Here is a 24902-nt window from a genome sequence, read left to right as displayed (position 1 = left end):
CTGATGAGATAACAGATTTTAACAACTGATATGAAAATGTGTTCAATGCAAATAATTGGGAGATGCTTTCAGTCAAGTCCAATAAAGATACAATTTTAACTAATCACAGCAATTACAAGATGTTACATGTGACTCTTAGCATCTGATTTGTTTGTTTTTCTTGATTCTCCTCACAGAGGAAGAATCTGTTGTGTCAATCTTTATACAGCTCTGGCTATACAAGGATTTAGAACTCACTGTTTGCTATGCCAGTAACATTTTCTGGACAAAGTAGCGTTAGCTGTGGTTTTATATAGCTGTGAATTTGACAGGTGGCCATTGATTTGCACTGGAGAGCTACAATGACAGCTTAAGTATTGTTTAGTGCTTCAGCAGAGTTATGTGGTTTCATTCACTATGTACCTGTACATATAGGCATATTCCCACTCCACGTCCCATTTTGGGTGCACGTCCTCACAGGCGATCCATCCTCCTCCATCCTGTACCCTGGTTGGCACTGGAAGGAGACATTCTGAGCGATTGTAAAGTCCTCTCCGTAGCGAAGGCCGCTAGCTGGAACGCCTGGGTCCCCGCAGTTTATCACTGTGGAGACGGTGAAGTGGGGTTGGGGTGGAGGAGACGGGATGAAGATTAAGATTACTTTACTGCATGAGGTAATTGGAATTCTAATTTGCTTGTAACTCCTGCTTATATGCTTTTTTATATTGGTAATTTAAATGATAAGGAGAGATAAAGAGGAAGATTAAAAAAAACGGCACAGGACAGTGGAGGTGACAGAAGCGATCAAATGGACAGACTGAGCGGTAGTGACAGAGGACAGTTACTATACGGCACAAAGAGGTAGTATTTTGTTGATGTGAGACGGACCTGTCAGTAGTTTCATGTTTGCCGTTTTAAATCTTTTTTTTTATCACTGTTTGAAAAGTGTCTAAGAAGGGAGGAATATACATCAGAATGGCAAAGTTTGAGATAAAGTCTGTCAGGAGATTTTGTTTCAGGAATCTCATCTGAACAAAGCTGCTTTGATCCAAGCGTCGCCTGCATATTTATCGACTATAACCATATCCGTCTACTTATTTGTGTAATTTGAAGTTGTGGAGATCAAAGCGGGAAGCAAATCTGTGATCGGACCGTATGATCGCTTTAGATTCAGGTATGGGCTTCACTTCTCATGAATGAAACAACAGTGATGTTAAATTGGCTGAGGTTGCCCTGGGACTCTTTTAAGGAGCATTAGGATTCCCCTGACTGTACTTATAAAGTCCTGTCCTTCATAGTCTAATAGGCAGTTTAAATGCTTTTAAACCCACCCCAGATACTGTCATGCCTGTTAATTGATGTAGTGTAATCTACGGTGGAAGCTATTTCCTTTAAATCAGGGTATTCTCATAAACTTTTCTCTTTCCAGGACCCCATATTGAAGAAATGTGGTTTCTCAGCATTTCTCTTTGTTCCGTGCTGCTGGGTATTTCAAAGCGTATTTCTTTGCATTAAAGTCAGGAATGTCACTGAAAATTGGAAAACATAACTACACCGCTAGTATCCTTTTCATGTGGGGTCCCAAGGTAAGTGAATTTCACCTTGGGATACAATGTAGAAATGTGTTTAATGAGATAATTTTGTTCGCGAGTATGCTGCATGTTAATTGTTACTATTATATGCTACTCTAGCTGTTGTTTTTATCTTGACATGCAGATTTTGTAGTCTGTGTAACATGCAGCACTGATTAACACTTGCTCAACCATGGCTCCGGTCACATTTCATATGGGAGCAGAATGTTATGCTTTATGGTTGTTTACTCCCGTGGATTTTTTTTCCCCACGGAGTTCGAAAAGCAAATTAGCTAAAGTAAACAACAATCAAGGTTATTCATGTCACCCTATAAAGTCTGGAGCAGGAGCACGAAGATTTGAGGCTGATTTCATTACTCAGATCCTATACTGTCGCGGAATAATTTAAAACCGGGCATAAAGTAGGGTCGCAAGAGGCTGGAAACCTTATAATCACACATCAGGAGTTTAGGGATGTTTATGGGTTGGAGACTTGACGTCATTGCAAAGCAAGGATTTAATACTCTGATTATATATAGTTAGTAATACATAAAGCTGACAGTCTGCTCTTTAGCTTCCACGTAAAGGTATGAGTTCATCTCCAAAATAATTTGAATACATAAAAACTGTATTGCAAAGAGCTTTATTTACTTATTTGATATTACTAAATTGCATATCTAACAGCCATCTCTCAGTATACAACAGGTAACTCACTGGTACAGTTGGGCTGCACTCCTGACCAGGTCCCATTCGCCTGACACAGCCTGGTGGTGGCACCAGTGAGCAGGTAGCCGTCCATGCAGGAGTAGATGACCGAGTGAGAAAATGTTGTCCCGTCCAAACGAAATACTCTGCCATTACTGGGAGTGCCAGGGTTACCACACTGGACAGCTGGGGGGGGGAAATGAGAGAATGAGAGGGAGAGAGGCTTGTGCATCTCAATGAGTTTCAGCTCTACCGCTACGGCTATTTAAAGAGACTGTGCGTAAGTGTCAAAGTGCTGAGATCAAGTCAAAGCGTCTTCCTACGTTTACAGAAGGGCTGTGTGCCGGACCAGGTCCCATTAGGGAAGCACATCCTCTCTGAAGAACCAATCAGATCGAAGCCCTCCGAGCAGCTGAAGTGAACCTTGGAGCGGATCCTGAAATCCGTCTGTTCCCTCGATCCATGGGAGGGAATGCCAGGGTCGCCGCAGGAACCAGCTGTGTCGCCTGCAGAGAAAGGAACGAGGAAGCAGAATGAGGTCTCAGATCTTAAAGCTAGAACACTTGAATCATCAAAAAACCAGCTGCATCTTCAGAATGTACTTCAAACCTTAAAATGACTTTTAATTGATCAAATTAAAATCCTTGTGAAGATAAGTTATTGCATCGTAAAGCAATCTAAACTGAACCCAGCAATAAGAGGTGAATACTCAAGTATGAAATGGCTGTCTACAGATGGAGGTGGACTGCACACGCATTGTTGGTGACAAGAGGCATAGTTTGCCTTAAGAGTACAGTATGCGTGTGTGTGTGTGTGTGTGTGTGTGTGTGTGTGTGTGTGTGTTTGAATGTATGTGTGTTGATGGGCAGGTGGGTGGCAATGTGTGTGTGATCCTCGCTCTGCCCTTGCAGAGCCGCCTGGTCAGCAAATTCTTTCTGACGGACAGAGCACGCTCCTGGGAACACATACTCTCTCTCTCACACACACACACACACACACACACACACACACACACACACACACACACACACACACACACACTTTCACTCACAAACACACACTTTTTAATGCAGGTCCAGACAAACATACATGTATTGTTATCAATTGGCGTATGTGTTCATTCTATTAATGTCAAAACCTGATTAATTTCTGCTAATAGAAGAAAACAGGATTCATTTATTTACCATTTTAACAGTAATTATACATTTGCACACACCATTCACATCCATTATTGAACATTAATTGAAGGTGTGCAACAAAATACAAAACAACTACCTTACTGTACGAATTTCCCAAATGTGTCTGCAGTGTTTTTGTGATATTTTTGACAAATAACCTAATTTCACACCGGCTCTGTTTGTACTATACTGCAAATATCTAGAGGCTTGCTGCTAAATCGAGCTTACACACACCACAGACACAACATGTAATAATGATATAACATCCTTTGTAATGCCTCAGGTTTTCAGATGTCTCAGATGCAAATAAATAAACATTTATAGCATTGTGTCATCGTTATTTGTCTTTAAAAGCTTGGAAATGTGAGCAAATGGTCTATAACAGGATGAATTACTTTTCTATGTGAATACTGGAAGCAGTTAAAAAAAAAAGTGCAGACAGACACACCCTCAGAGACGCTGCACTGCCATCTACACAACTCCCATGGGACACACTCACACACTGACGCAGCTACAAAGCCACCATGTAGCCTCAGGTGTATCTGGTCTCAACAGGGAGAACAACCAATCTACCTGATGTCACTGGTGCAAGTGTGTGTGCGTGTGTGTGTGCCTATGTGTGTAAGTTTTGTGGGTCAGAGCATAGTGAAAACTAATCTCTGTCGTTTCCCTCAGGTGACTTTGGAATAACCACTAATCGGTCACACACACATTCATCTGCACACACACACGAGCATCTATCCGATAGAAAGATTATGGCTGTACTCTGGCTTGGGTAAATTCACGGGTTACTGAGCTGAAGCTCCTTTGCCCACGTTTGCAGAAGTTCTCAGAGAGCTGGATGAGAAAAAAATCATTCTCACTCTCATGATAAAGAGTTTTACTGTAGGTGGGTGAGTAGGGAAGCCTAGAAGGACAAATTAAACTGTTTAAACATGATGAAGTTTCTTCTAACACATATTTTTTAAGTACCAGCCTTTTAGCCTGCAGTTACCAAAAATTTGAGGAATAGTTTGACATTTGAAGAAACATTTTTTGCAGTATTTGCTCACTGCGCTGCATTAAACAAGGCAATTTGTGATTTTACAGGGGGGTTATTACTACCCGGAGTCTCCGCTCTTTCCTGGCAATCTCACACTGAGGACTACATACAGGGAAGTGATTGCATACTTCCAAGACGTAGTCATGCTCATTACCCCCCTTAATAAAAAAACACTTGGTTATTTTTAAACTGCTGTTTTTGTGCAAATTATAAAAAACGAGTTTTAGAGGTGTTGGTAGGTGGATTTTGCTTTACCTTTGGGGGAGCAATGCTAGCTGTTTCCCCTGTTTCTAGTCTTAGTGCTAAGCTAAGCTAACCACCTCGAGACTGTAGCTTAATTTCCCAAAATGTTGAACTAATCCTTCAAGGTTTTTGAGACAAGTACAAGATAAAACAAGTCTAGGTCAAGTTCCAAGTTTCCATAAACAAACTGCAAGTGCTGACTCTGGCAATGATGCAGAATTTGAACAATTTGCTTTCAAAGCCATGTTTTTTTTTTTACCAAAGGAAAAATAGGTGACTGTGGGGCCTTGGCAGAGGTATGCGCTCTACTCAGTGTCAGGTTATTGAATTTATTCAGGAAAAAAACTTGATTCTTGAATGTTTTTGCTTTTGAATTTCTAGTTTTTGAGGACTCAAGTGTAAAGTAGGCCAAGGGTCACAGCGCGTTAGTACAAATCAAATCTGAAATCCTCACTATCGTGAAGTCTGGCATCACGTACGGCTCCGGTAGATCTATTCCTGAGACAAGTATGTTTTCATTTCATTTTTTGATTTCATTTCAGCCACAGTAATCACTACACCTACTTGGTTAAAATGGATATATAATGCCCCCTGAAAAGCAAATTTGTTAACATAACCAACATTACATCACAAACGCCACTGCTTATCAACAGTCATGGAGCATTATTGCAGACGTCGCACTTCTTGCAGGGGGGTGAACTCTTATCTCTGCAGGGCTCTGGTACAGACCTGTCTGGTGCAAACCATGACTCACTGCTTTATAAACTATTACCCTCCCTCACCCTGCGTCTCCCCCAGACAATTGTTGTAAATAACAATATATTCTTGGACAACTCGTCTGGGATGTGTTTTCAGTTACTTTGTTATATAAGCGGCAGCTGGGAGCCTCTCAGTCTGAAGAGCCATAATCATCCCCCGGCCAGCCAACTAAAAACCATATAACTTCGACTGTTTGTTTATACATGATGGAAGGTAAGGAGGCTTTCTGTCTGGAGAGACAATTCAGCCCAATAAGTGGTGAGCTATGCATACACCGTTAATCCAACAGGGAGGAAAAATGCTTGTGTAAAGCATTTTACAGAACAATGATAGCTGTGCATTAGCAGTACACAATATTGTCTCAAATCCACTCACCATGGAAAACAAAAACACAGTTAATAATGAAGATAATGCACAGGATATATATCCATACATATATCCACCACCTGAAGTGTTTCAAGAGTAACTAAACCTCAGAGTTTTGGTTTACAGAGTTATGGATTAGCAACGATTCATGTAGTTACACAAGTGTTGTATGAAGTGGGGGACTTCTCGCCTCCGGAGTCTCCTGTCTGCCAAGACCACGGTGGTCCAGAGCCGGACTAGTTTCAGTCGTACGTGCAGACAGACGGTGCTGAGACAGTCGGAGCTGAAGCAGCTGGGACTGAGAACATAGAGTGACTGGAGGTCACTCGTAGACGATACCGCCTGGAGGATTATTATACTGCAGTTACTGGTCTAGCAGTACAAATTGACATTTTCAAACAATTCGTGGCACGCCAGGTTTGATGTCAGGGCCTTTATTGGAGGGGGCTGGGAGGGAAGGTTGGGTGGTGATGAAAGCTGCAACCGTACACGTCACCTGCTTTCAGATCAGCTAATGGAAACATTGACTTGCAATAGCCGGGTGTCAAACAGTAAAGGGCGATTGCTATGCGTATTTTTAACAAAATATGTACCATTCAAAGACTTTGCACTAAAATGTCAAGATTCTGACCAGCAACACTACTACACTACACCCATATATGTTTTTCAGCTAAAAATAGGGGTTGGCGGTTTGGTCACTCTTTAAGTATTTAAATGTGTTTGTATTTAAAGAACATACAGTCAGTGTTTCATCCGTCCACTTTTAGTCTTGACCTTCCATTCACAGTATTTAGCAATCAGCAATCACAAGAAGAAAGCCTCACACAGAGAACAGAAGTGCATGGTTAAGGGTCCAGGGTTGAGGTGTATATGTGTGTGGTTGTAGGGGAGGTTATGCTCCACAGCCCTTTTAACAGACAGATACTGAAATATTCTCCTATCTGTCCATCCATCCCTCCCATTATCCCTTTGACCAAGTGCGAAAGGGTTCAAAAAGGGTGCATGCGAGATGCAAAAGCATGAAGTGAGTCTACACTCCGTGAAGTCTCCATGCTTTGTACATCTCGCCTTTCATCTACAACTCCTATCTATCTATTACTCTTACAGATAGGGTCTACTGTTTATTCAATAGAGGTTAAAATGGTTACCAGAGCAGAAGGGCATGGGGGCACTCCAGATCCCATTGAGCTGACAAGTCCTGGATGATTCTCCTTTCAGCTGTCTTCCGCCCAGACAGGAGTATCGAGCCGTTGAACCAAATGTAAACTTATCTCCACTCAGCACACCGTTAGGGGGAGAGCCGGGATGACCACAATCTACAACTAGAGACCCGGAGAGAGAGAGATGAAGTAAGGATAGACAGCTCGTTTCAATTCAACACAGCTTTGAGAGAAAAGCTGCAGAGACCCCTGTCAAGAAATGGAGGCACGGATTCAGAAACCAAAAGATATGTGTGGGATTAAGGGTAGTGAGACAGATGGAGGAAAGAGACAGACACACTGCTTTCTGAAATTTATGGCTCTCTTGGAATGAATTAAACATCTGCTCTAATGTGAGCTGCAACCCATACATAGCATGTAGCTGGATAGCTTACTACCTACTTGAACTGAACACGTAACACGAGTAGTTCCTTATCCTAAAAGCTTTATCTCTCGTAATGTAACCAAGCATGAAAACTCATGTTGATCTTAAATTTTTCCTCATTATATTTGTATTACTTGGACTTACTAGCTCTACCTAGGGGTGGGTGATATGGCCCTGAAATAATATCCAATATTTTTTGAGGATATGACAAAATACTAGACTGTAGGTCTTACAATAGCTTTTGAGCTCTCCTCATGGGATTTTTGGCTTTGCTGTTCTCAGCCAAACTTTTTTTTTTTTTTTTCTAGGATGGTGAAGTGAAGTCATGGATAAATAAGTGCAAAACATTGTCCATCCAATCCTAACCCTATCGTTACTTGTGTGATTGGCAAAAAACGTTTCTTCGCTGTGACTGGATAAACAAGGTTTGTTGTGTTTGCCATCCCAGGAAAACTTGTTGCTTCTGTTTGAGGTGGTGACATGAGTTTGAAGTGGCTCCCTTTTTGAAAGAATATGGCACACCCCTACTGTGCACTGAAATAAAACAATGTGTGCATGGAAACAGAGACACTGTTTCCTTAACATCAGCTGGTGACAACGCTGACTTTTTGCCAGAGTTTTTCAGCATGATATCTTGTTTGTTGCCATTGGCTGCATATTTTAGTCTGCTTTGACAGATTTCTTGTTTTCAATGAGCTAGAGGACGCATATAAAGTTAGCTGGAGACAGAGTTTTCAACCAACACCTATGCACTATGCTAAGCTAGCTGAGCTTATTTAGCTAGTACCTAGTTAGCTAGATGAAAGTTGCTGACGTTCATCAGCCGGACATTTTTTTTAGCCTGCTTTTCATTTCAAGAGAGTTCAAGATGATAACTTTACAACTATTATCACTGCAAACATACGTGCAACAGTAAAGGTTTCATCAATCCACCATCATCTGTCCGCTTCACTGTCAGACTTAAAAGACAGAAACAGAAGGATCAAACGAACCTATACATTCAGGTAGGGGTTTGTCCCACTGTCCAGTTGGTTGGCAGGTCAGTACAGGTGATCCAAACAGGTAATATCCTGGGTTACAGTCGTAGAACACCACGGTGCCGAACGTAAAGTTGCCATGCTCTATTTTACTCTGTCGGATAGAGTTGGCTGGGATACCTGGATCGGAGCAATTGACCACTATACACAGAGAGACACAGAGACGGACACACACACACAAATACACACAAAGAGATATAAAAAAAGTATGTGTTATTTGGCATGAACCAGAGAGGGTCATTTCTCCCCCCCTCTTCCTTTTCCCAGTGTTTTGCTCTGGGATACAGCTCCGTAAAATAATAAAGGGCATAATAAGGAGGTTGTGGTGAAAAAGGAAGAACTGAATAGAGCTGATGCTTAAAAGGATTGAAATGATGATGTGATTAAGGTATGCTTGTGTTTCCTGGATCCAGCCCCGTGCAGTGTGATTACTTGTCTGCATTACATTGCATTTTCAGATTTTACACATTTTACTGGCACTCCACTCTGTAAACTGGGCAGAACGCCGATTGATTATGTACAAATTCATGTGAGCAAAGCTACTCTTGTTGCTTTTATGGTTGGAGACCATTTAGGGCTTGAGATTTATGTTTCACTGAAAACAAAAAGTTTCCACTCATGAAGCTGGAGCCAGGAAAGGGTGAGAGAGATGTAGAGAATTAAATCTACCTCAAAACTTCAATACATTAAGTAAAATGGGGACTTTTTAAAAAGAATTTATCCTTTTTATTGGTCTACGTAAAAATGAGTTTCAGGATTATGATGGCAGAGATGTTTAAGCTGAGTAAAGTTGGAGGTAGAATTGAGTTGAAATGGAAAGGGTAGGAGTGAAAAGGGATGGTTGCTGTATGGAAAGGCTCTAAAGATAAAAAAAAAAGATAAGAGTTGAGGTGGTTTTAAAGGTTGGGATAAATAAGGTTAGGGGTGAATACACTTAACTTTTCTCCCCACCTTTACACGTTGGGGGCGGGTGGCTCCACTGGCGGTTGGCCTGACACTGAGCACGTGCGGGCCCCTCCATTTCATAACCCCGATTACAAACAAAGCTGACCACGTCGTTGAGGTTGAAGCCGTTTCCCACCGTACGTCCATATATAGGACTTCCTGGATGGCCGCAGCTGATCGCTGTAGGGATGACAGTATGAATCATGGATACATGTAGATTAATTATAAATCTACTTGAGATTGCGGACAACAAATGACTTTGATGTGTTAACACTTAATCGCATTAAATGACAGAAACAAACAATGTGTCACCACCCGCTCACACTTACTGTACATTCACAGCCATCAGCAACCGACTATAGCTTCGACTAAGCACTTCAAACAAATGTGGCAAAAGAAACAGAAGACAAAGCAATGCTTGGAAAATCAACTAGTTAGGTGTGTGCTGTTGCAGCATAGCAACAGGAGAAAGTAACTGTCCAACAACAGCTGAATGTGAAAGTTATTTAAACACATCCGCGAGCTTCAGGCTCGTGAGAGGCGGCAGAGAGCCTGCTACTTCTGAGACTGCATGTGTGAACAGAGCGTTAGTCCGTTTCTTAGTACTGTCTGACTTCCATACCCCATCTGTGGCATTCAGCTCCAAGCCCATCTGTTCATATTGAAGATATAAATCTTAACAAAAAAAAAAAAAGGGTCATAAATATATCGCTTCATTTTTCATCCAGCAAAGTAATTTCATAAAGCAGCTGGGCACTGTAAGTTTTATTAAATGTTATTCAAACTTGAGTATTTGAGGCATTTTCAGAAGCATATTAATACACATTTGGTGCGATCGTTTTTACGGCAGCAGGACGGTGAGTTTGTGGGATTGAGTTAAGATAAATTACAATGCCCGTGTTCATCGAAAGCAAGATGTCACCCGGCGCGACAGCATGTCTCATGTAATAGTTTTTGGACTTAGAAATAGATAGATAATGCAAAGTTGACTTTGTTTGAGATGTCTTTGTTCTGCCGACTTGACATTAACCAAGAAGACATAACCGGTCATAAACATGCTGCAGCAGGCGTGATTATAGAACATAATTAAACAATTTAGCTTTATGTGCGAACATTACATTAAACTATTGTGTGGTTGGCTGTCGGACTTTATTAAGAGGTCGTTAAAGGTCCAATTTGTAGGATAGTTGATTTTCCAGTGTCATTCCCAGCTTGTCGGTACTAATGCTTTGGGTTGGGTGCCTGCCCGATCTATCAACCCAGAACAAGAACATTATTGTTGTTGACGACCTGGGGAACCTAAAGTGTGAGTATTTGACGAGTTGGGAATGACACTCAACAATCAACTTTTTTAAAAATTGGACCTTTTAAGTGTTACCTATATCTAACTTTGTCTACTTTGGCAACACTTGATAGCAGGGTCAATTTATTGCTGGTTTCCTTTTCGTGGGGTTTACTGACAATAAAGGTGGGAAATAACAAAGTATAATTACTTCGTTGCTGTACTTAAGTAGATTTTTCAGGCATTTGTACTTCACTTTTTACTTTAACTTCCTACATTTTTACACACATAGTTGCACTTTCTACTCCTTAGATTTTCAAAACAGGCTTGTTGCTTTAGTTTTAATGCATTTGAGGGTAATTATCTTCTTTTAATTTATTTTGCGTAATTGCATGCCGCCTTCCCAACATCACAAGACTGATTTCAACTTATCAGTGCATATAATGCACGACAAATGTAGCGAGACGAAACAACATAATAGGCGTAACAAGACGGAAGCAGGCAGAGAGGGGGACTCGAATGGGGTGACGGGTGTGTAGCAACAAAGGCTCAGGTTTTGTTAACTTTGCACAGAAAACACTTGGCAGAAGGATACTTTTTAGTATCTGTATCTGTACATCTACTTGAGTAAAGAATGTCTGTGATTTTACCACAGTCAGAAACAGTGTCAGTGTCATCTACACAGAATCAGTGCAACAAAGCAAAAATAGTAGAGTTTTTCACATCACACTTTACTGTATGACTGGTCATTGCAGTCCTGTTTTATGTTGATATACTGAATAGGGAGTTATTTGCGGCATGATTTAGTTGTTTCTGTTTCCCTGGTGAATGTTTTCTGCAGTCGCACTGAGCAGTGCTGCAGTGTTGTAGCAGTCAGTGCCACATAGATGCAGCTGACCGCTGACATAATTTAGATAAATGTTTTGGCTTTTAATCACCCATTACTCTTTCATCTCACATTAAATGACACAAATCCAATCCAGTATGATTTCTTTTCGATATGAAAGCCACAAAAACACTTGATCTAACCCAGACAGGAAAATCAGAGGCCATGTAGTTCTCCGTCTAGAAAATCACAAGAAACACAGATTTTGACTGGAATATCTATGTCTTTGCTACAGCCATTCATAAATATGTATGAGAATGTCAAATAACCAAGTAAACATAGCTGGTATCCTAATTTGGGGTAATTATTTTGGAAGTATCAGCCGACATCTCGCCATCTTCAGTGTTAGCACCGAGTGTCCTCTGTTTGCCATTGCGCATCATAATTATTCATCTTGTTAACTTCATTCACCATGGCTGCTGAGAAGTTTGTGTGTGTCCCTTGTCCTCACCGTGCTGACGACGGTGTTTTGATGTTTGTGTAAACAGTCAGGTAACTGTTACTGCCAACCCCTCTCTCATCTGCCTCTCAAGCTCTCCCCCTTTAAATTCAGTGCTTTCAGAGGAGGAGCGGGAGAAGGGAGGAGAGCCGAGACGAGGTGAGGTGAGGAGAGGAAAGAAAGGCGGACTAGGTGGGTGGAAAAGCGAGCATGGGAGAGGAGAAAACCAAAGACTAGAGCAGGAGGGAGGTCGCTAGAGGAGGAGGAGACGACGGGAGAAAAGAGGAAAAGAACAACTGAGGTGAGGAGAGCAGAGGAGGGGGGATCGAGACAAGAGGAGAGAGAAAGGGAAGAAGCCAAGGTCTTCTTTTTTTCACTTGATCAGTGAGAATCAGAAGTTTGTTTGCATGCCTAAGATACAAATTTATCTGACACCATCAGCATGCCCTACAGCTACACACACGCACGCAGTCTCATCATCATTTTGCTTTTGTGTCTCTAAACAAGAGCCTCTCATCTCCATAATTACAGTATAATTTGGCTGTAAAATGATTTCCCTCAATAACTCCTGCATGAATAACCCCAATAAAACTTGCATAGCACAGAAACACCAGATATACAGATGGATATACAGACTTTTCTAACCACACAGATATGACTGCATTCAATATCCCAACACACAAACCTACTATATGATATAGATGCTGTATATGGAACCTTTCTTGTTTCAGGGTCCATAGTGAAAAACACATTTCATAGAGGAAATGTAGGCACTACGTCACCACCAGCATCTTGAATGTGGTTCTAATTTAGAAAACACACAGGATGTCTCTTTGGGAAAAGGCATCTGTAGAGTTGGCTTGAGATGGCAGCCATCATCACCACCTTAACTGTGCCCAGTTGCTGCCTAAAAACATTTGTGACGCTAACAGCCAGTGACCAATTTTAGAAGATTTTCACAGTACCCAGGACATGTCAGAGCCTTCTGTTTCATCCTCAAGCCCATTTATTTATCTCTTCCAGACCATACTGGCAGTTCGGCCCTCTGGTCCTTTATATAAGACCGCTGGTGTGAATCTGCAAAACCTCAGGATTATTTGGGTGAATTCATCAAGAATAGGGGGATATTCTCAAAATACACAACTGTATGCTGGATTTACTCAGTATGGAATCACTATTGAACAAGAGCTTTATTCTAAATGGTTTTATTTTCCTTTTTTAATTTGGACTTTTCCATCCTTGAATGGAAGTTTACTGGGGTTTATCAGCTACCAGACAAACTTCCTTGGTGAACACTGTGGTGCTTTGTTCATAAACGATGTTCAGGGTGGCTACACTGTTGTTACTGAATATTAGAGGCTTACATAGTTTCTGATCAGTTTCTGTCAGCTGAAGCTAACAACTCACTTTACAGAGGAAGAGGCGAGCACAACTCAAAACGTTTCCATTAAAGGAAATCTCCACATTTGACACATTAGTGTCTGTTTACAGGTCTTGGAGAGTATTATTGTCCACATGAAAGAAGTTATATAAAGACTCGGTGCCTCCAGGAGAAGCAACAAAATCTGATAAATGGCCTCAAGTGATGTCACTTGAGACAATGTTGAATGGGTCTGAAGACTAAAAGTTTTAAAATGCTAAAAATAAATGTGAACTGTGGCGTGAGGAAGATGTGAGTGTACCAGAGCTCTGTCGCCACTCCTCATCTCTATCCTGAGGCTAGCAGCTTGAAGCTACATTAACCTCTACTAGCATAACACACCGTTAACTGTAAGTGGTCGAGTTGCATTGTGGGTAAAGTTTTGGCAAGAAAATGATAATAATTGGCTAAAAAAAGATGATATCTCTGGTTTTGATGCATTGACTTATATACTTGTTTTTTTGGTTTTGTTTTTGTTTTTTACTTTTTAGCTTGAGTCTGTTAATGCCATAGGCGTGCAATGCTAAATCGGTTGAGTGATATTTTAATTAAAAGTGAGAAAAATGCCAAATATGAGGGTAAGTAATGCAGTGCCTTGTCCATTCGAGTGCATTCTGCAACACAATGTCACATGCTGTAGGTGTCCAGTGACAAGGAACTTTGCCTTCAAATCTAATTTGACGTTTAAAATGCAGTTGTAAAGTTAACATTGTGAGTTTTCTGCTCTGATTGTCTGTTTATTTGGAGTTCGCACTGTGACCATAAAGTCCAAATTATTAAAAAGACAGAAATTATTGAGATTATTTATCATAGCTGAATAAAAAAGCTCTTCTCAGAGGAAAGTAAGGTCCCCAGATCACTTTTTGAAGGTCGAGGTAGAAAGGTGGCAGGGTCCGCCAAATGTAAACAAAGTAAAACTGTATAAAATTGTGTTGTCCTTTAAGGTCAGTTTGTTCATTCAGTCATGAAAAGTTTGTTTATTTATCTAATAACTGAAGAGCGTTCTCTCCTGATTAAACTCCAGTTGCTGCTTCGAGGAGCTGTGTACTGGTGTACTTGAGGTGTTTTTTAAGTTATCAAGGCCGTTTTTTTCTTTTCGCTGGAGTCAGGATTTCCCTGAAAAGACCTTACAACTAGTGTATCAAATAGATCTTAATTTGTCAAACGCAAGGCCTTTTTCATTAGTATGCTTTCAAAGGGATTTGTAAGATGTATGATATTGATTCTTCAACTCCACAGGCCAATAAACTATCCAAAATTAAAATTAAAATGCTGAGAACTTTATCAAAACCTTAAACTTGATTTGCCTCTAATTGAAAGGACTTATATCTATTTGGTATGTAGCAAACAGTGAAGGGTATCAAAACATACCATCAAGCTTCCTCTAGAGACAGTTTGACATAATACATTTGAGTGCATTTACCATTTTCATCTGCAAGCATGCATACAAATGCACATAACATTGAAAAACTAGTCGTGCCTTTTTTTTTCACTGAAAAAGCAGATCAGCAGATATAAGTAAAGAGGTGAGCTCGTGCTGAGTGTGTGTTGACACAGAGTTTGAGTCATCCTGTTTCTGCAACTTATACACAGAATGTGTAAAGACTTATGCAGCCTGTATGTGGGTGTGTACAGTATGTGAAAAGACTGTAAACTGTTTTTTTACTTACATATACAGACAGGCAGCTGTCCAGACCACTGGTTGTCTTGGAGACAGATTCGTACCGATGAGCCTATTAGTCGAAAGCCAGGCAGACACTGATACACTACCGTATCACGATATCCGTAGTTCTCCCCTATCACCTGGCCGTTCACAATGCCCTCTGGGATTCCACAGTGACCAGCTGAAAGACAGAGACACAGGCAACTCAGGAGACTACAGGTAACGGTGTGAACTCGTGAACTAGAACTCAGAAATGTTGCTCTAGAGATACTATTCAACATTTTCATTCTGGAGTTGGCTGATTTTATCGGCCGATATTGGCCTCTCACAGATAAATCGAAGTTTAGCGTTAAACTGTAAAATATTCTGCCTCTATTATGTACCTGTGTCAAAAGTTTGATAACCACATTTGAGGAATTGTAGCAAAAAATGTGTGCATATGTATTAATTCTGTGGACATAAGAATATCTGTCGCTATCAGAATTTTCTACTTCCAAACATCTGTATTGGCATCGGCCCCAAAAAACCTTTATCCATCGGGCTCTTGGCTACACAGTATCGCCCACCAATGGATTTGTAATAAACCGCAATAAACTTGTTCTCCATTGCTTTGATTGCCTGCTATAAAAACAATATTATTCCACTTTCTAATGCTTTGTCATACTTCTACGGTTATTTTGGCAAAAGTATAGCAAGAGTAGTGTAATCAGTGATGCATTACACTACACAGACAGTGATAGTGTAATGTGACTTATTACCTTTGAATGAAAGCACTGAGCAAAATGTAGTATTTACATTTTTAAAGTAACTTGCCCAACACGGTTCATTCATTCATTCTGTTGTTTAATATCTAAACCTCTCTTGTATCTATAACATGTTGAGGTCACAGCTCTTCTATATTCACTATAGCTAAGAAACAGACCAGTGAACATGATCAAAATCCTGTATTAACTTTGCATTTACAATTTTAATTTTACAAACACATCTTTCTGTTTTGATTTCGGTTCTTTTTGTTGACTTGCTTTCACTTACTTTTCTCTTGACCAGACATGCAAATATCTAAACATTGCTTGTTGTATTGTACCCAGAGATGTGTTCTCTGGGTTATTTTCAGGGATACAAAGACAAAATTGGCAAAGCAGTAACATTTAATCAGGCCTGGGAGTTTTAATCAAACCCTGAGGGTTGAGCATCTTCCTGGATTAGGAGGCAGTTTGTTGCCGCTCTGTGGGGGCACTAAAATTTTAAACATCTGCTGAATCCTTTTGCAAGCCTGTAAAAGTGGGCAATTGCAGCTTGAAACCTGGTTTATTTTTTATATGAGAAATGTCAAAGTGGGAGCTGAACAAGTACTCCATCTTCACAAGATAGCAGCCGCTGTCATAAATTGGATCACCTGTTTACGGTGAGGGCTCAGATGGTCAGTTGCCCTCGACAACATTTTCACAGCTGTGTCACTGTTCTTTGCAATACTTCCAAAAGTGTCTAAATTTGAAATGAAGAAAATGTTTTCTTAAAGAATCAGACTTTAACTGGCAACTGCTAAAGATTTGTGGGCCTCTTTTCTCCATGACCATATCAATTCTCGGAGGTCTGACTGATGCATAGTGCTAATGCAAGACGTTTTAAAAAGCGTTTCACTAAGTAGAGAGGAAATGTGTATTTTCTGCTCTAAGAGAGTTTGGATTGGATATTGATTTTATTCTTTACAGTAGATAAAACCTGCACTGTGTCCCTGATGTCAGCAAATGCTAACGATTTCACAGACAGCCAGGGATGTGGGGGAGAACGGGAAGAGAAAAGGTTGCCGGGTACACCTTTGTCATTTTTTCACATTGTCTTTGAAGTGTTGATTACCAGAGTAAAAGGGCAAAACTCAAGTGAGTAACACTTTACTTTCTTGAACATGTTGCAGAAAGGACACTGGTTAGTACCTATACAGAAGCCAACTTATACTCAGCAAGTTTTCACACGGTTTCAAAGATCTTACAATAAAACATCAGCAGAATAAAATAATATATGTAAGAAAGTAAAATGATCTGATCTGGCTTGTTTGAGTTGGCAGTGCAGGGAAATAAAGTCATCTCAAACCATCAAATATTTTAGTTTTGGTTCTGGCAACACAAAATTACAAATGCAAGCTCTTTTAGAGGAGCATTCTATGTCTTTTTTGCATATTTTTTAAAGTGTCTTTATTAATTTGTTTAATGATTTAGGGATCATTTTACAAAATCAGCTTTAATTACCAAGATGACTGGAAGCAAAATAAGTGCACAGGCTTACATTTTAAATAAGCAAAAAACAAGTGCAGCAAAGCTACTTTGTTTTGAAGGATAATAAGAAAAGTTATTGAATAAAAAATGCTGTTTATAGCACTTTTTAGAGCTCAATTTATTTAGTTTTTGACAGAATGATGCCTCCTCATCAGTCTAGGTTAAGTTTCATTGAACTTATTGCATCTCATATCCCCCTCACCCTGTGAAGTATTCTGGGAAGCGATGTTTCGACTGAGGATTCATGGAGAAGTGACAGCGCCATGTCATAACATCTGTTACCTCTGGCTGGCGCACTGACAGAAGAAAGTAGCTGTTTTTTCCTGGCTTATATAAATAAATAAGAAAAACTGGAAGCACAGCCGAAGCTCACTTATGTTAGTCTTGCTTGTAGTGTGGACGAGGGCAGAGGAAAGCAGCTGGGCAGACGAGATGTGTAGGGTACAATCAGTAGCTATCTTTGATACATATCCTCATTAGATTGGCTTGAATTACATATTTAAAAACTCTCTTTCAAATGGTCACTGTAACATACAGCGCATGTCTCAACATACTGCAATATGTTTGAATACATGAGTAGCTCTAGCAGTAACATACCTAAACACCGTGTTTCCGTTCCACTCCAAAGCCCAGATGACAGGCACTCTCTGACAACTGACCCCACCAGCATGAAGCCAGCATCGCAGGTAAAGATGGCTGTAGCTCCAAATGTTGTCTGAGTACCAATCTTCTTCCCATTCGGTGGAGATGGCAGCTCACCGCAGGATATAACTGGAACACACAGCCAGACACCAGAACTTTAAAAGCAGTTGTGCACCAATTTAGAGCCAAGTTAATGCCAAGTTAATTTGAGTTGCTGGTAGAGCTCATTGGTTTCAGTGAAGATTGCTGCCAATCATGGTTGGGTGTTGATCACACAAATTTGGTGGCGAAGCTTTTTTTTTTTTTGGTCCTCCGCAGACTCAGAAATGACCAGCGAAAAAAATTACAGTACATTTTTAAATGTCACAGAATTCTTAAAAGAAAATAGCATCGATTTAAAATGTCAAGGGTTACCTAGAAGAAAAATAGAAGATGAGAAAAATGTCAAGGAAACTCTCAGGTTACAGAATGGATTAGACGAACAAAATGTTTTCCTTTGTAAAATAACTCCTTTTACAGACAATATTTTTTTGTGCACAAGACATGCACTGTCACTTAGAATATGCTTGCATTCTTAAAGCAACATTATGCAGAAATCTACTCACCTTGGCAGTGCGGCCTGTCATTTCTCCAGCTCCACATGCCATTGGCTAAGCACTGGATGTGGGCGGGGCCTAGTCTGTAGTATCCTGGATCGCAGGTGAACACGATGCGAGTTCTGTACTCGTAGTGTGAGCCGTTGACGATCCTCCAGCGGCCGTGCTCTAAAGAAAATGAGCCGATGCTGGGACATACCACCACTACAGAGAAAAGAGAAAGAGATGGCTAGTTAATTTTCATTGTCTTCTTGTTGTCGTAGAGTGTTAACACAATCAGATTTGGTTTTAATACAGTATGGTTGATGTTTCTTTGTGTTACGAACCAGAACACCGTGGTATCTTGTTGTGGTTGCTCCATGTCCCATCAGGCTGACAGATGGCTGACGTCAGCTCTTTACTGGACAGTCTGTACCCATCGTTACAAAAATAGGAAACTCTTGTTCCGACGGAGTAGTCAGCTGTTAAAACGCCGCCGTTTATAGGAGCCTTGGGTGCCCCGCATGAGACAGCTAGGGGAGGACAGATACACACTGTTTGAGAAGACAACACGCAAGCAGACACACACAGAAGCCCAAATGCACACTTATGTCTGTCATGTAGGCAGGTTTGATGTGGTCTTTGTTTGAGGTGTTTCGGGGGAGTCAAAGCCGCTGCACTGTATTATATATTGGTAAACAAGCTGGCATACTTTCTTCAATGAAGCTATCAAACTAAAAATATACAATCAAGAGATGCTTGATCTCTGCTTCCAATCAGTTCTAACAAAATACATCCATCTTGCTGAGCATGCTGCTCAACAGTCCACAGTGGTTTTAAATAGACTGGTTTGTAGAGCGCACACCGTGTAATTACACAGTGCCGACAATCTGCTATACATCCTTCATTTGACTTTCTATCAATACCAGCTCTGAGCTGTGCCTTCCTGTGGTTATTTGAAGTGTGGGATTGGACACTAGCAGGTATAAGCTAAAAATAAGTCTTTGTGAAAAATACTGTCGTAGGCTATATTCTGAAAATACATGCATAAAGAGACAGGAAGAGAAAGAAAGCATGTTCTATCAGTGTTAGCAACAGTAGCCACGAAGCGAGTTACCGATGAACTTCACTGATTGTCCAATTCATTTAGCTGACGACATTACTTTTAGAGGCTATTAGCTCTATTAGCATTCAACACTGAGCACTTGTATCGTCATCAAAGCTAGCTAACATGAGCTGTAGCCGAAAAATCGCATTAAAAGTATTTCTTTACAAACTACATTTCTCAGTGGTTTTGTTGAGAGTGCACACTTGTTGACACCTTTTTCAAGTTTATATTTTAAAGAGAATATAAATCTGAATAATGTTTTGTTTATACTTATTAACAGCAGATATAGAAAATACAGTTTAGCCTTAAATATACGTGACTGGTCTCATCCCAGGGTCCGATGGGTCCGATGTTCTGAGATATGTGTTTCTCTTAATACAAGGTGACATTTTAAGAGATTAGTAAGAGCTATCCTCCGTTTAGCGATTGTGGATTGCTGGTGTAGGTTTCCAGAAGTATAGCATTAGATAATAAGCTGTAGATGGGTGATTTACGCTCCATACACAGACAATCACACCTTGACAAGCAGGTACAGGAGAGTCCCATGAGTGGTAGCCGAGTGATGTGCGGCGGCAGGTGGCTGTGGCGTTCCCTATGAGGCGGTAACCGCGATCGCAAGCCCAGCGCACCACGCTGTTGACATGGCCGCCGCTCTGAGAGGAGATGGAGCCGTGGAGTGGAGAGTCTGGGGTTGAGCAGTACAGGGCTGGAGAGGAGGAAACAGAATTGGAAAAAAGAAAAACAAACTCAGAATTGAAACGGCTTCCCATATGTTGGTTTGCTGCCATGAAAACATTAAGTAACATTAACAGTAACACAGCTGACATCATCAGCTTACAACAATACTGCAAAGTCTTACTTTCAAGGTTTAAGTGTTACTGACATTACAGATTGGTGGCATGGCGCTTTAAAGACTGGGATCATTTCCTCAAACTTTCATTTATATGCATCACTAATGTATTTATGACACAATAGAAAGCCAAAATAGACCTAAGTCTACAAATGTACCATTTCTGAAATGTAAGTTAACACTTTTATTGACCAAAATATTTTTGCGAGCAGAAATGTTAATGACAATAGCAGTGATTATATCTCTCCAGCGGCATGTCTTAAAATCCAAGTGTTTCAGCCAGTTAGGCTCTATCCAACACGATGTATGAATGCTAAATACAATAAATAATAAGTCTCTCTCTGCAGAGCTTTTGGGTCGAACAATCAATGAGTAGAGTCACAGTAGACATTCAGCCATTACCAGACACAATGCCATCAAAGTCATCAATGGCTTTGTGCAATTTTATGAAAAATTCATACACCAAGAAACATTAATATTTTACTCCAGACCATACGGACAGCTGCAGGTAACACAAGAGGGAGTCCTGCTGCAGCCGCCAGCAATCGAGTGACAAGTTTAGCTTTATCTGAGTTTCTAGGTCTGTTATTTATAGACTGCGTGCAAGCTGAAGTCTCTGTCTGTCTCCATGGCAGTAGATATACTGTAGGCCTCCGTACACGTCATATCTCATATAGGTTTCCAGTTTTCCATCCGTCTGTAATTGGATAACGTGCCCCCAAAAGTTCTTACATATTCATGATAAGCCTGTATTATATGTCCCTCTGGTCTACATCTGGTCCAGTATGACTAACTTGTGTCGAAAACACACAATCGGTGTCAGCAATGTTTTGTACAGTTCGTCGGTGACTTCTTATTAAAGTTCTCTGGCAAGCTTAAAGCAAGAAAGGTTTAAAGTTGATGACCACGGAAAGTGCTGGTATCACTGAACCAGAACATAGTCAGAGCAGCTAGCTGACAAGCCATCAATGCAGGCACTTTCCCATGTGGTATTTTTAAGATTAGTACTATCAAAAGTGTTTTTTCTTCTTTTTTTGTTGTTACAGTGAACTACCAAGCCATCTAATTATATATATATATATATATATATATATATATATATATATATATATATATATATATATATACATAAATATATATATATATATATATATATATATATATATATATATATATATATATATATATATATATATATATATATATATATATATACATAAAATAAAATAATATATATAAAATATATAAAATATATATATAAAATAAGTTGGTTTGCCTTAATAATGAGAAAACTTTCATGACAACGTGAGAGTTAAATGATAAAAAAAACTCAGCATCCTTGTTTTCTCACAGTGGTGGAGTACTGTGTCATATCAGTCTGATTATGCAAGTAAAAAAACAAAAAAACAAACAAACATCATTAATGAAGCTGAACCATGATATTTGTAGGCGTACAACACGTGTCTAACAATTCTTGCAAATGCTCACATTAATCACCGCTACCAAAGAAGGTTACTGAGTGTGAGTGTCCTGGGAGGCTTTTATGTTATTATTGAGTGTATAATTCATCATACAGAACAGTAGTGTTTTAAAGGTTAAAGAAGCAGCCTCCTGACAAGACTGCATGAAGTGAAAAAGCAAACTAAACAGGTAATATTCTCCTCTTCTCCTTAAATGTCAAGAAATGCCCTTGAATGAAGCACTCAAGGCTCATTACCCAAGTGCTTAATGCCCAACAGTCTCAAGTTATACTTAGCAGGCCCAGGTGCAGCACTGTAAGGATGTACAGTAAAGATAGCTGTAAAACAGCAGCTGTGCTCATCAAGCCTCGCTTGAATGATAAAAGTTCAAAACTAACCCATAACGCAATAAAGGAAACTGCTTTAGGAGACAGACAGAAGTGAGGTCAGAAAGTGAGCAGAATTTGAAGAAATGGGTAAGAAGAACTTTTTTATACACTTTCTTCTACATTCTCTATTCTCCCTACAATATTTCATATATGTTGAACAAATTGTGATCAATTTGCTGACACAACTTAGTGCTCTAGTCCCTCTGTCTTTCTGTCTGTCTCTGTCTACTTCTGTCCTTATTTCCATGCAGTATTAAGATATAAAGTAGTAGTAAAGTAAAGTTGGGATACATACTTTGGTACTCACCAACATAGCGAATTTTGAAGCCTTTCTTGTTTGTGCCGTGATCTGAAGACCAGCGGACGAGGAACTGGTGGCCAGAGGTTGTGATGTTAAAGGGTGTTGGCAAGTCGCCGCTCAACGTCGCCAGAATTTGACTGTTGGGTGTCGAACCTGAGAAAGATTACGACAAAAGGAGAGGAAAAGAGGGAAAGGTGAGAAAAAGAAAGAAAGACCTTTAATACCTTGGAGAACGAAAGTGTGTCCGTGTGTGTGCGATTCAAAACTTCTTAGCTGAATTCTCACTACACTGTATGTCAGTGTTGTGCTTTGGAGTGTGTGTGTGTTTTTTTTTTTTTTTTTACCATCAAAAATCTCCAACACATCAAACTCTCTCTCCGTGTGGAAACTTTCAAATGTGATGGTGACGTTGTATCCTTTCTCTACTGTAACACTCCAGGAACACATCTGGAGGTTAGGGTAGCTCTCTGGCCAACCGGGGCTCAGGATGACACCTGACGAGTCGTATCGCACATCATGTGCAGGACATTGGACTACGGACAGAAAGAGAAGGGAGGGAAATGTTTGTGTTACATGGGTGCACAATAATTTTGTAATATCTATTAAAAACACTGAAATTGCTTTTGCAGTGACATACACACACCTTGGCATGTTGGTGGTGGTGCATCCATCTGAAGTCTTTCTCCGAGGCGACATGTTAGAATCTCAGTGCCAACCAGTGAGAATCCAGGATTGCATCTGTACCTGATGATGTCACCTGGACGCACAAAATCAGTATGTACGGTAAAAGTTGTGAGAAAGTAAAGTCGATGCAGCAGGAAAGAAACAGTGCTGTTGATTTCTACTTTACTTATAGTCAAACTGTATACTTCAGCAAAAATTTGAGGTACTTTGTATTTACACGTCACTAAATTTCAGAGAAAAATATAGTACTTTTCCTCTCCTACATTGGCAACTATTCTATTAATGATTTGTTTTATTATCGATAAATCTGCAGATCATTTTCAGGATTAATCTAATCATTTAGTCTATAAAATGTCAAAAAGATGTGAAAAATGCTCATTAGAATTTCCCAGAGCCCAAATAGCAACTTCAAATTGCTTCAATTGTCCAACCAACTGTCCAAAAAAGAAATATTCTTCATCAATTATCATAAACGACAAAGAAAGGCAGCCATTCCTTAAATTTAAGAAGCTGGAAGTATGTGTTTGTCATTTTTTGCTTGAAAAACAACTTTTCTTTTATAGACAAGTTGATATTTGTTCTCGTATCAGAAACTGTAAAGTTATATGCCCCAAGTTTGCTTCCTCCATCAAATTGACATGTCAAGAGGCACTGCAGTCAGACAGAAAACTCACCTATCTCCAACTCGCCGTCCTCCATCAACATGACAGCATTGGGCACTTCTGGTGGAGGCTGGCAAACCCTTAATTGGTAGGCTAGGAGAACAGACACAGCAGAGGAGAGCAGAGAGGACAAAGAGAGGGACATCGTGTCAGAGAAAATGTGGTTGGTAAAAATCTCAAAACTCTCCGATGCTTCCAAAGTCACATTTTATCTGTGAATGTTTTAAACGTAACCTTCTAGTCGACCTGCACTAATGTGCCGGCTCCGAGTGCCCCGAGAAATGCAGTGAGAAATCTTCAGAAAACCAAACAGTTACATAACGTGTTTTCTTTCTATTTTATTTAATCGTGCCTGTTGCAGTTTAACTTCACTTTTTTCAAGTTCAGGTGGTCAGGTCAGCAAAGCGTGGAATAAAAAAAAACAGACCGGTTACACAGATACAGCGCTGCCTTGACTCATAAGAAGGAACTGACTTCACAGCCACTGAGCTGAAGGCTGTAATCAATATTACTGCATGACCATAGATCACTCACTAACAGAGAGTGTGCGTGTGGACAGAGAGTGTGTGTGTGTGTGTGTGTGTGTGTGAGAGAGAGAGAGAGAGAGAGAGAAAACAGAAAGACCCAGACAGAAAGAGGGGAGGACTATGGGTGAGAGAGGGAGGAAGGGCTGAGAGCTATAAGTCAGGATGAAATTGACTATGAAAATGAGACCTGCCAATAGTATCTGCTGCTCTCATGCATATCAAAGCCCTGTGGTCTGCGTGTGTGTGTTTGTGCGTGCGCAGCTGTGTCTACGCTTCTGTGCGTGAGAGGAGAGGTTCACTGTGAGCGGTCATTGATCTCACTAAGCTTCAGG

At 40.2% G+C, this 24902-nt stretch overlaps 1 protein-coding gene across 1 annotated transcript in view; it reads right to left on the bottom strand.

Moving 5' to 3' along the window:
• LOC140993902 (CUB and sushi domain-containing protein 3-like) overlaps nucleotides 1–24902 on the bottom strand; it is a 348249-nt gene that overhangs the window by 15283 nt on the left and 308064 nt on the right. The window contains exons 47-61 of the mRNA XM_073463463.1: nucleotides 24056–24136; nucleotides 23341–23454; nucleotides 23042–23230; nucleotides 22692–22850; nucleotides 20215–20403; nucleotides 18937–19122; nucleotides 18620–18814; nucleotides 17970–18143; nucleotides 15107–15280; nucleotides 9404–9589; nucleotides 8420–8605; nucleotides 6992–7165; nucleotides 2579–2761; nucleotides 2265–2441; nucleotides 403–582 (exon numbers count right to left, since the gene is read on the bottom strand). Coding sequence (XP_073319564.1) covers nucleotides 403–582; nucleotides 2265–2441; nucleotides 2579–2761; nucleotides 6992–7165; nucleotides 8420–8605; nucleotides 9404–9589; nucleotides 15107–15280; nucleotides 17970–18143; nucleotides 18620–18814; nucleotides 18937–19122; nucleotides 20215–20403; nucleotides 22692–22850; nucleotides 23042–23230; nucleotides 23341–23454; nucleotides 24056–24136 — 2547 coding nt within the window. The remainder of the gene's footprint in view (nucleotides 1–402; nucleotides 583–2264; nucleotides 2442–2578; nucleotides 2762–6991; nucleotides 7166–8419; nucleotides 8606–9403; nucleotides 9590–15106; nucleotides 15281–17969; nucleotides 18144–18619; nucleotides 18815–18936; nucleotides 19123–20214; nucleotides 20404–22691; nucleotides 22851–23041; nucleotides 23231–23340; nucleotides 23455–24055; nucleotides 24137–24902) is intronic.

Source organism: Pagrus major, chromosome 3 (assembly GCF_040436345.1).
Source record: "Pagrus major chromosome 3, Pma_NU_1.0".
Classification (NCBI taxonomy): Eukaryota; Metazoa; Chordata; class Actinopteri; order Spariformes; family Sparidae; genus Pagrus; species Pagrus major.
The sequence above is the reverse complement of the archived record's forward strand: the minus strand, read 5'-3'. Positions and strand labels throughout refer to the sequence as shown.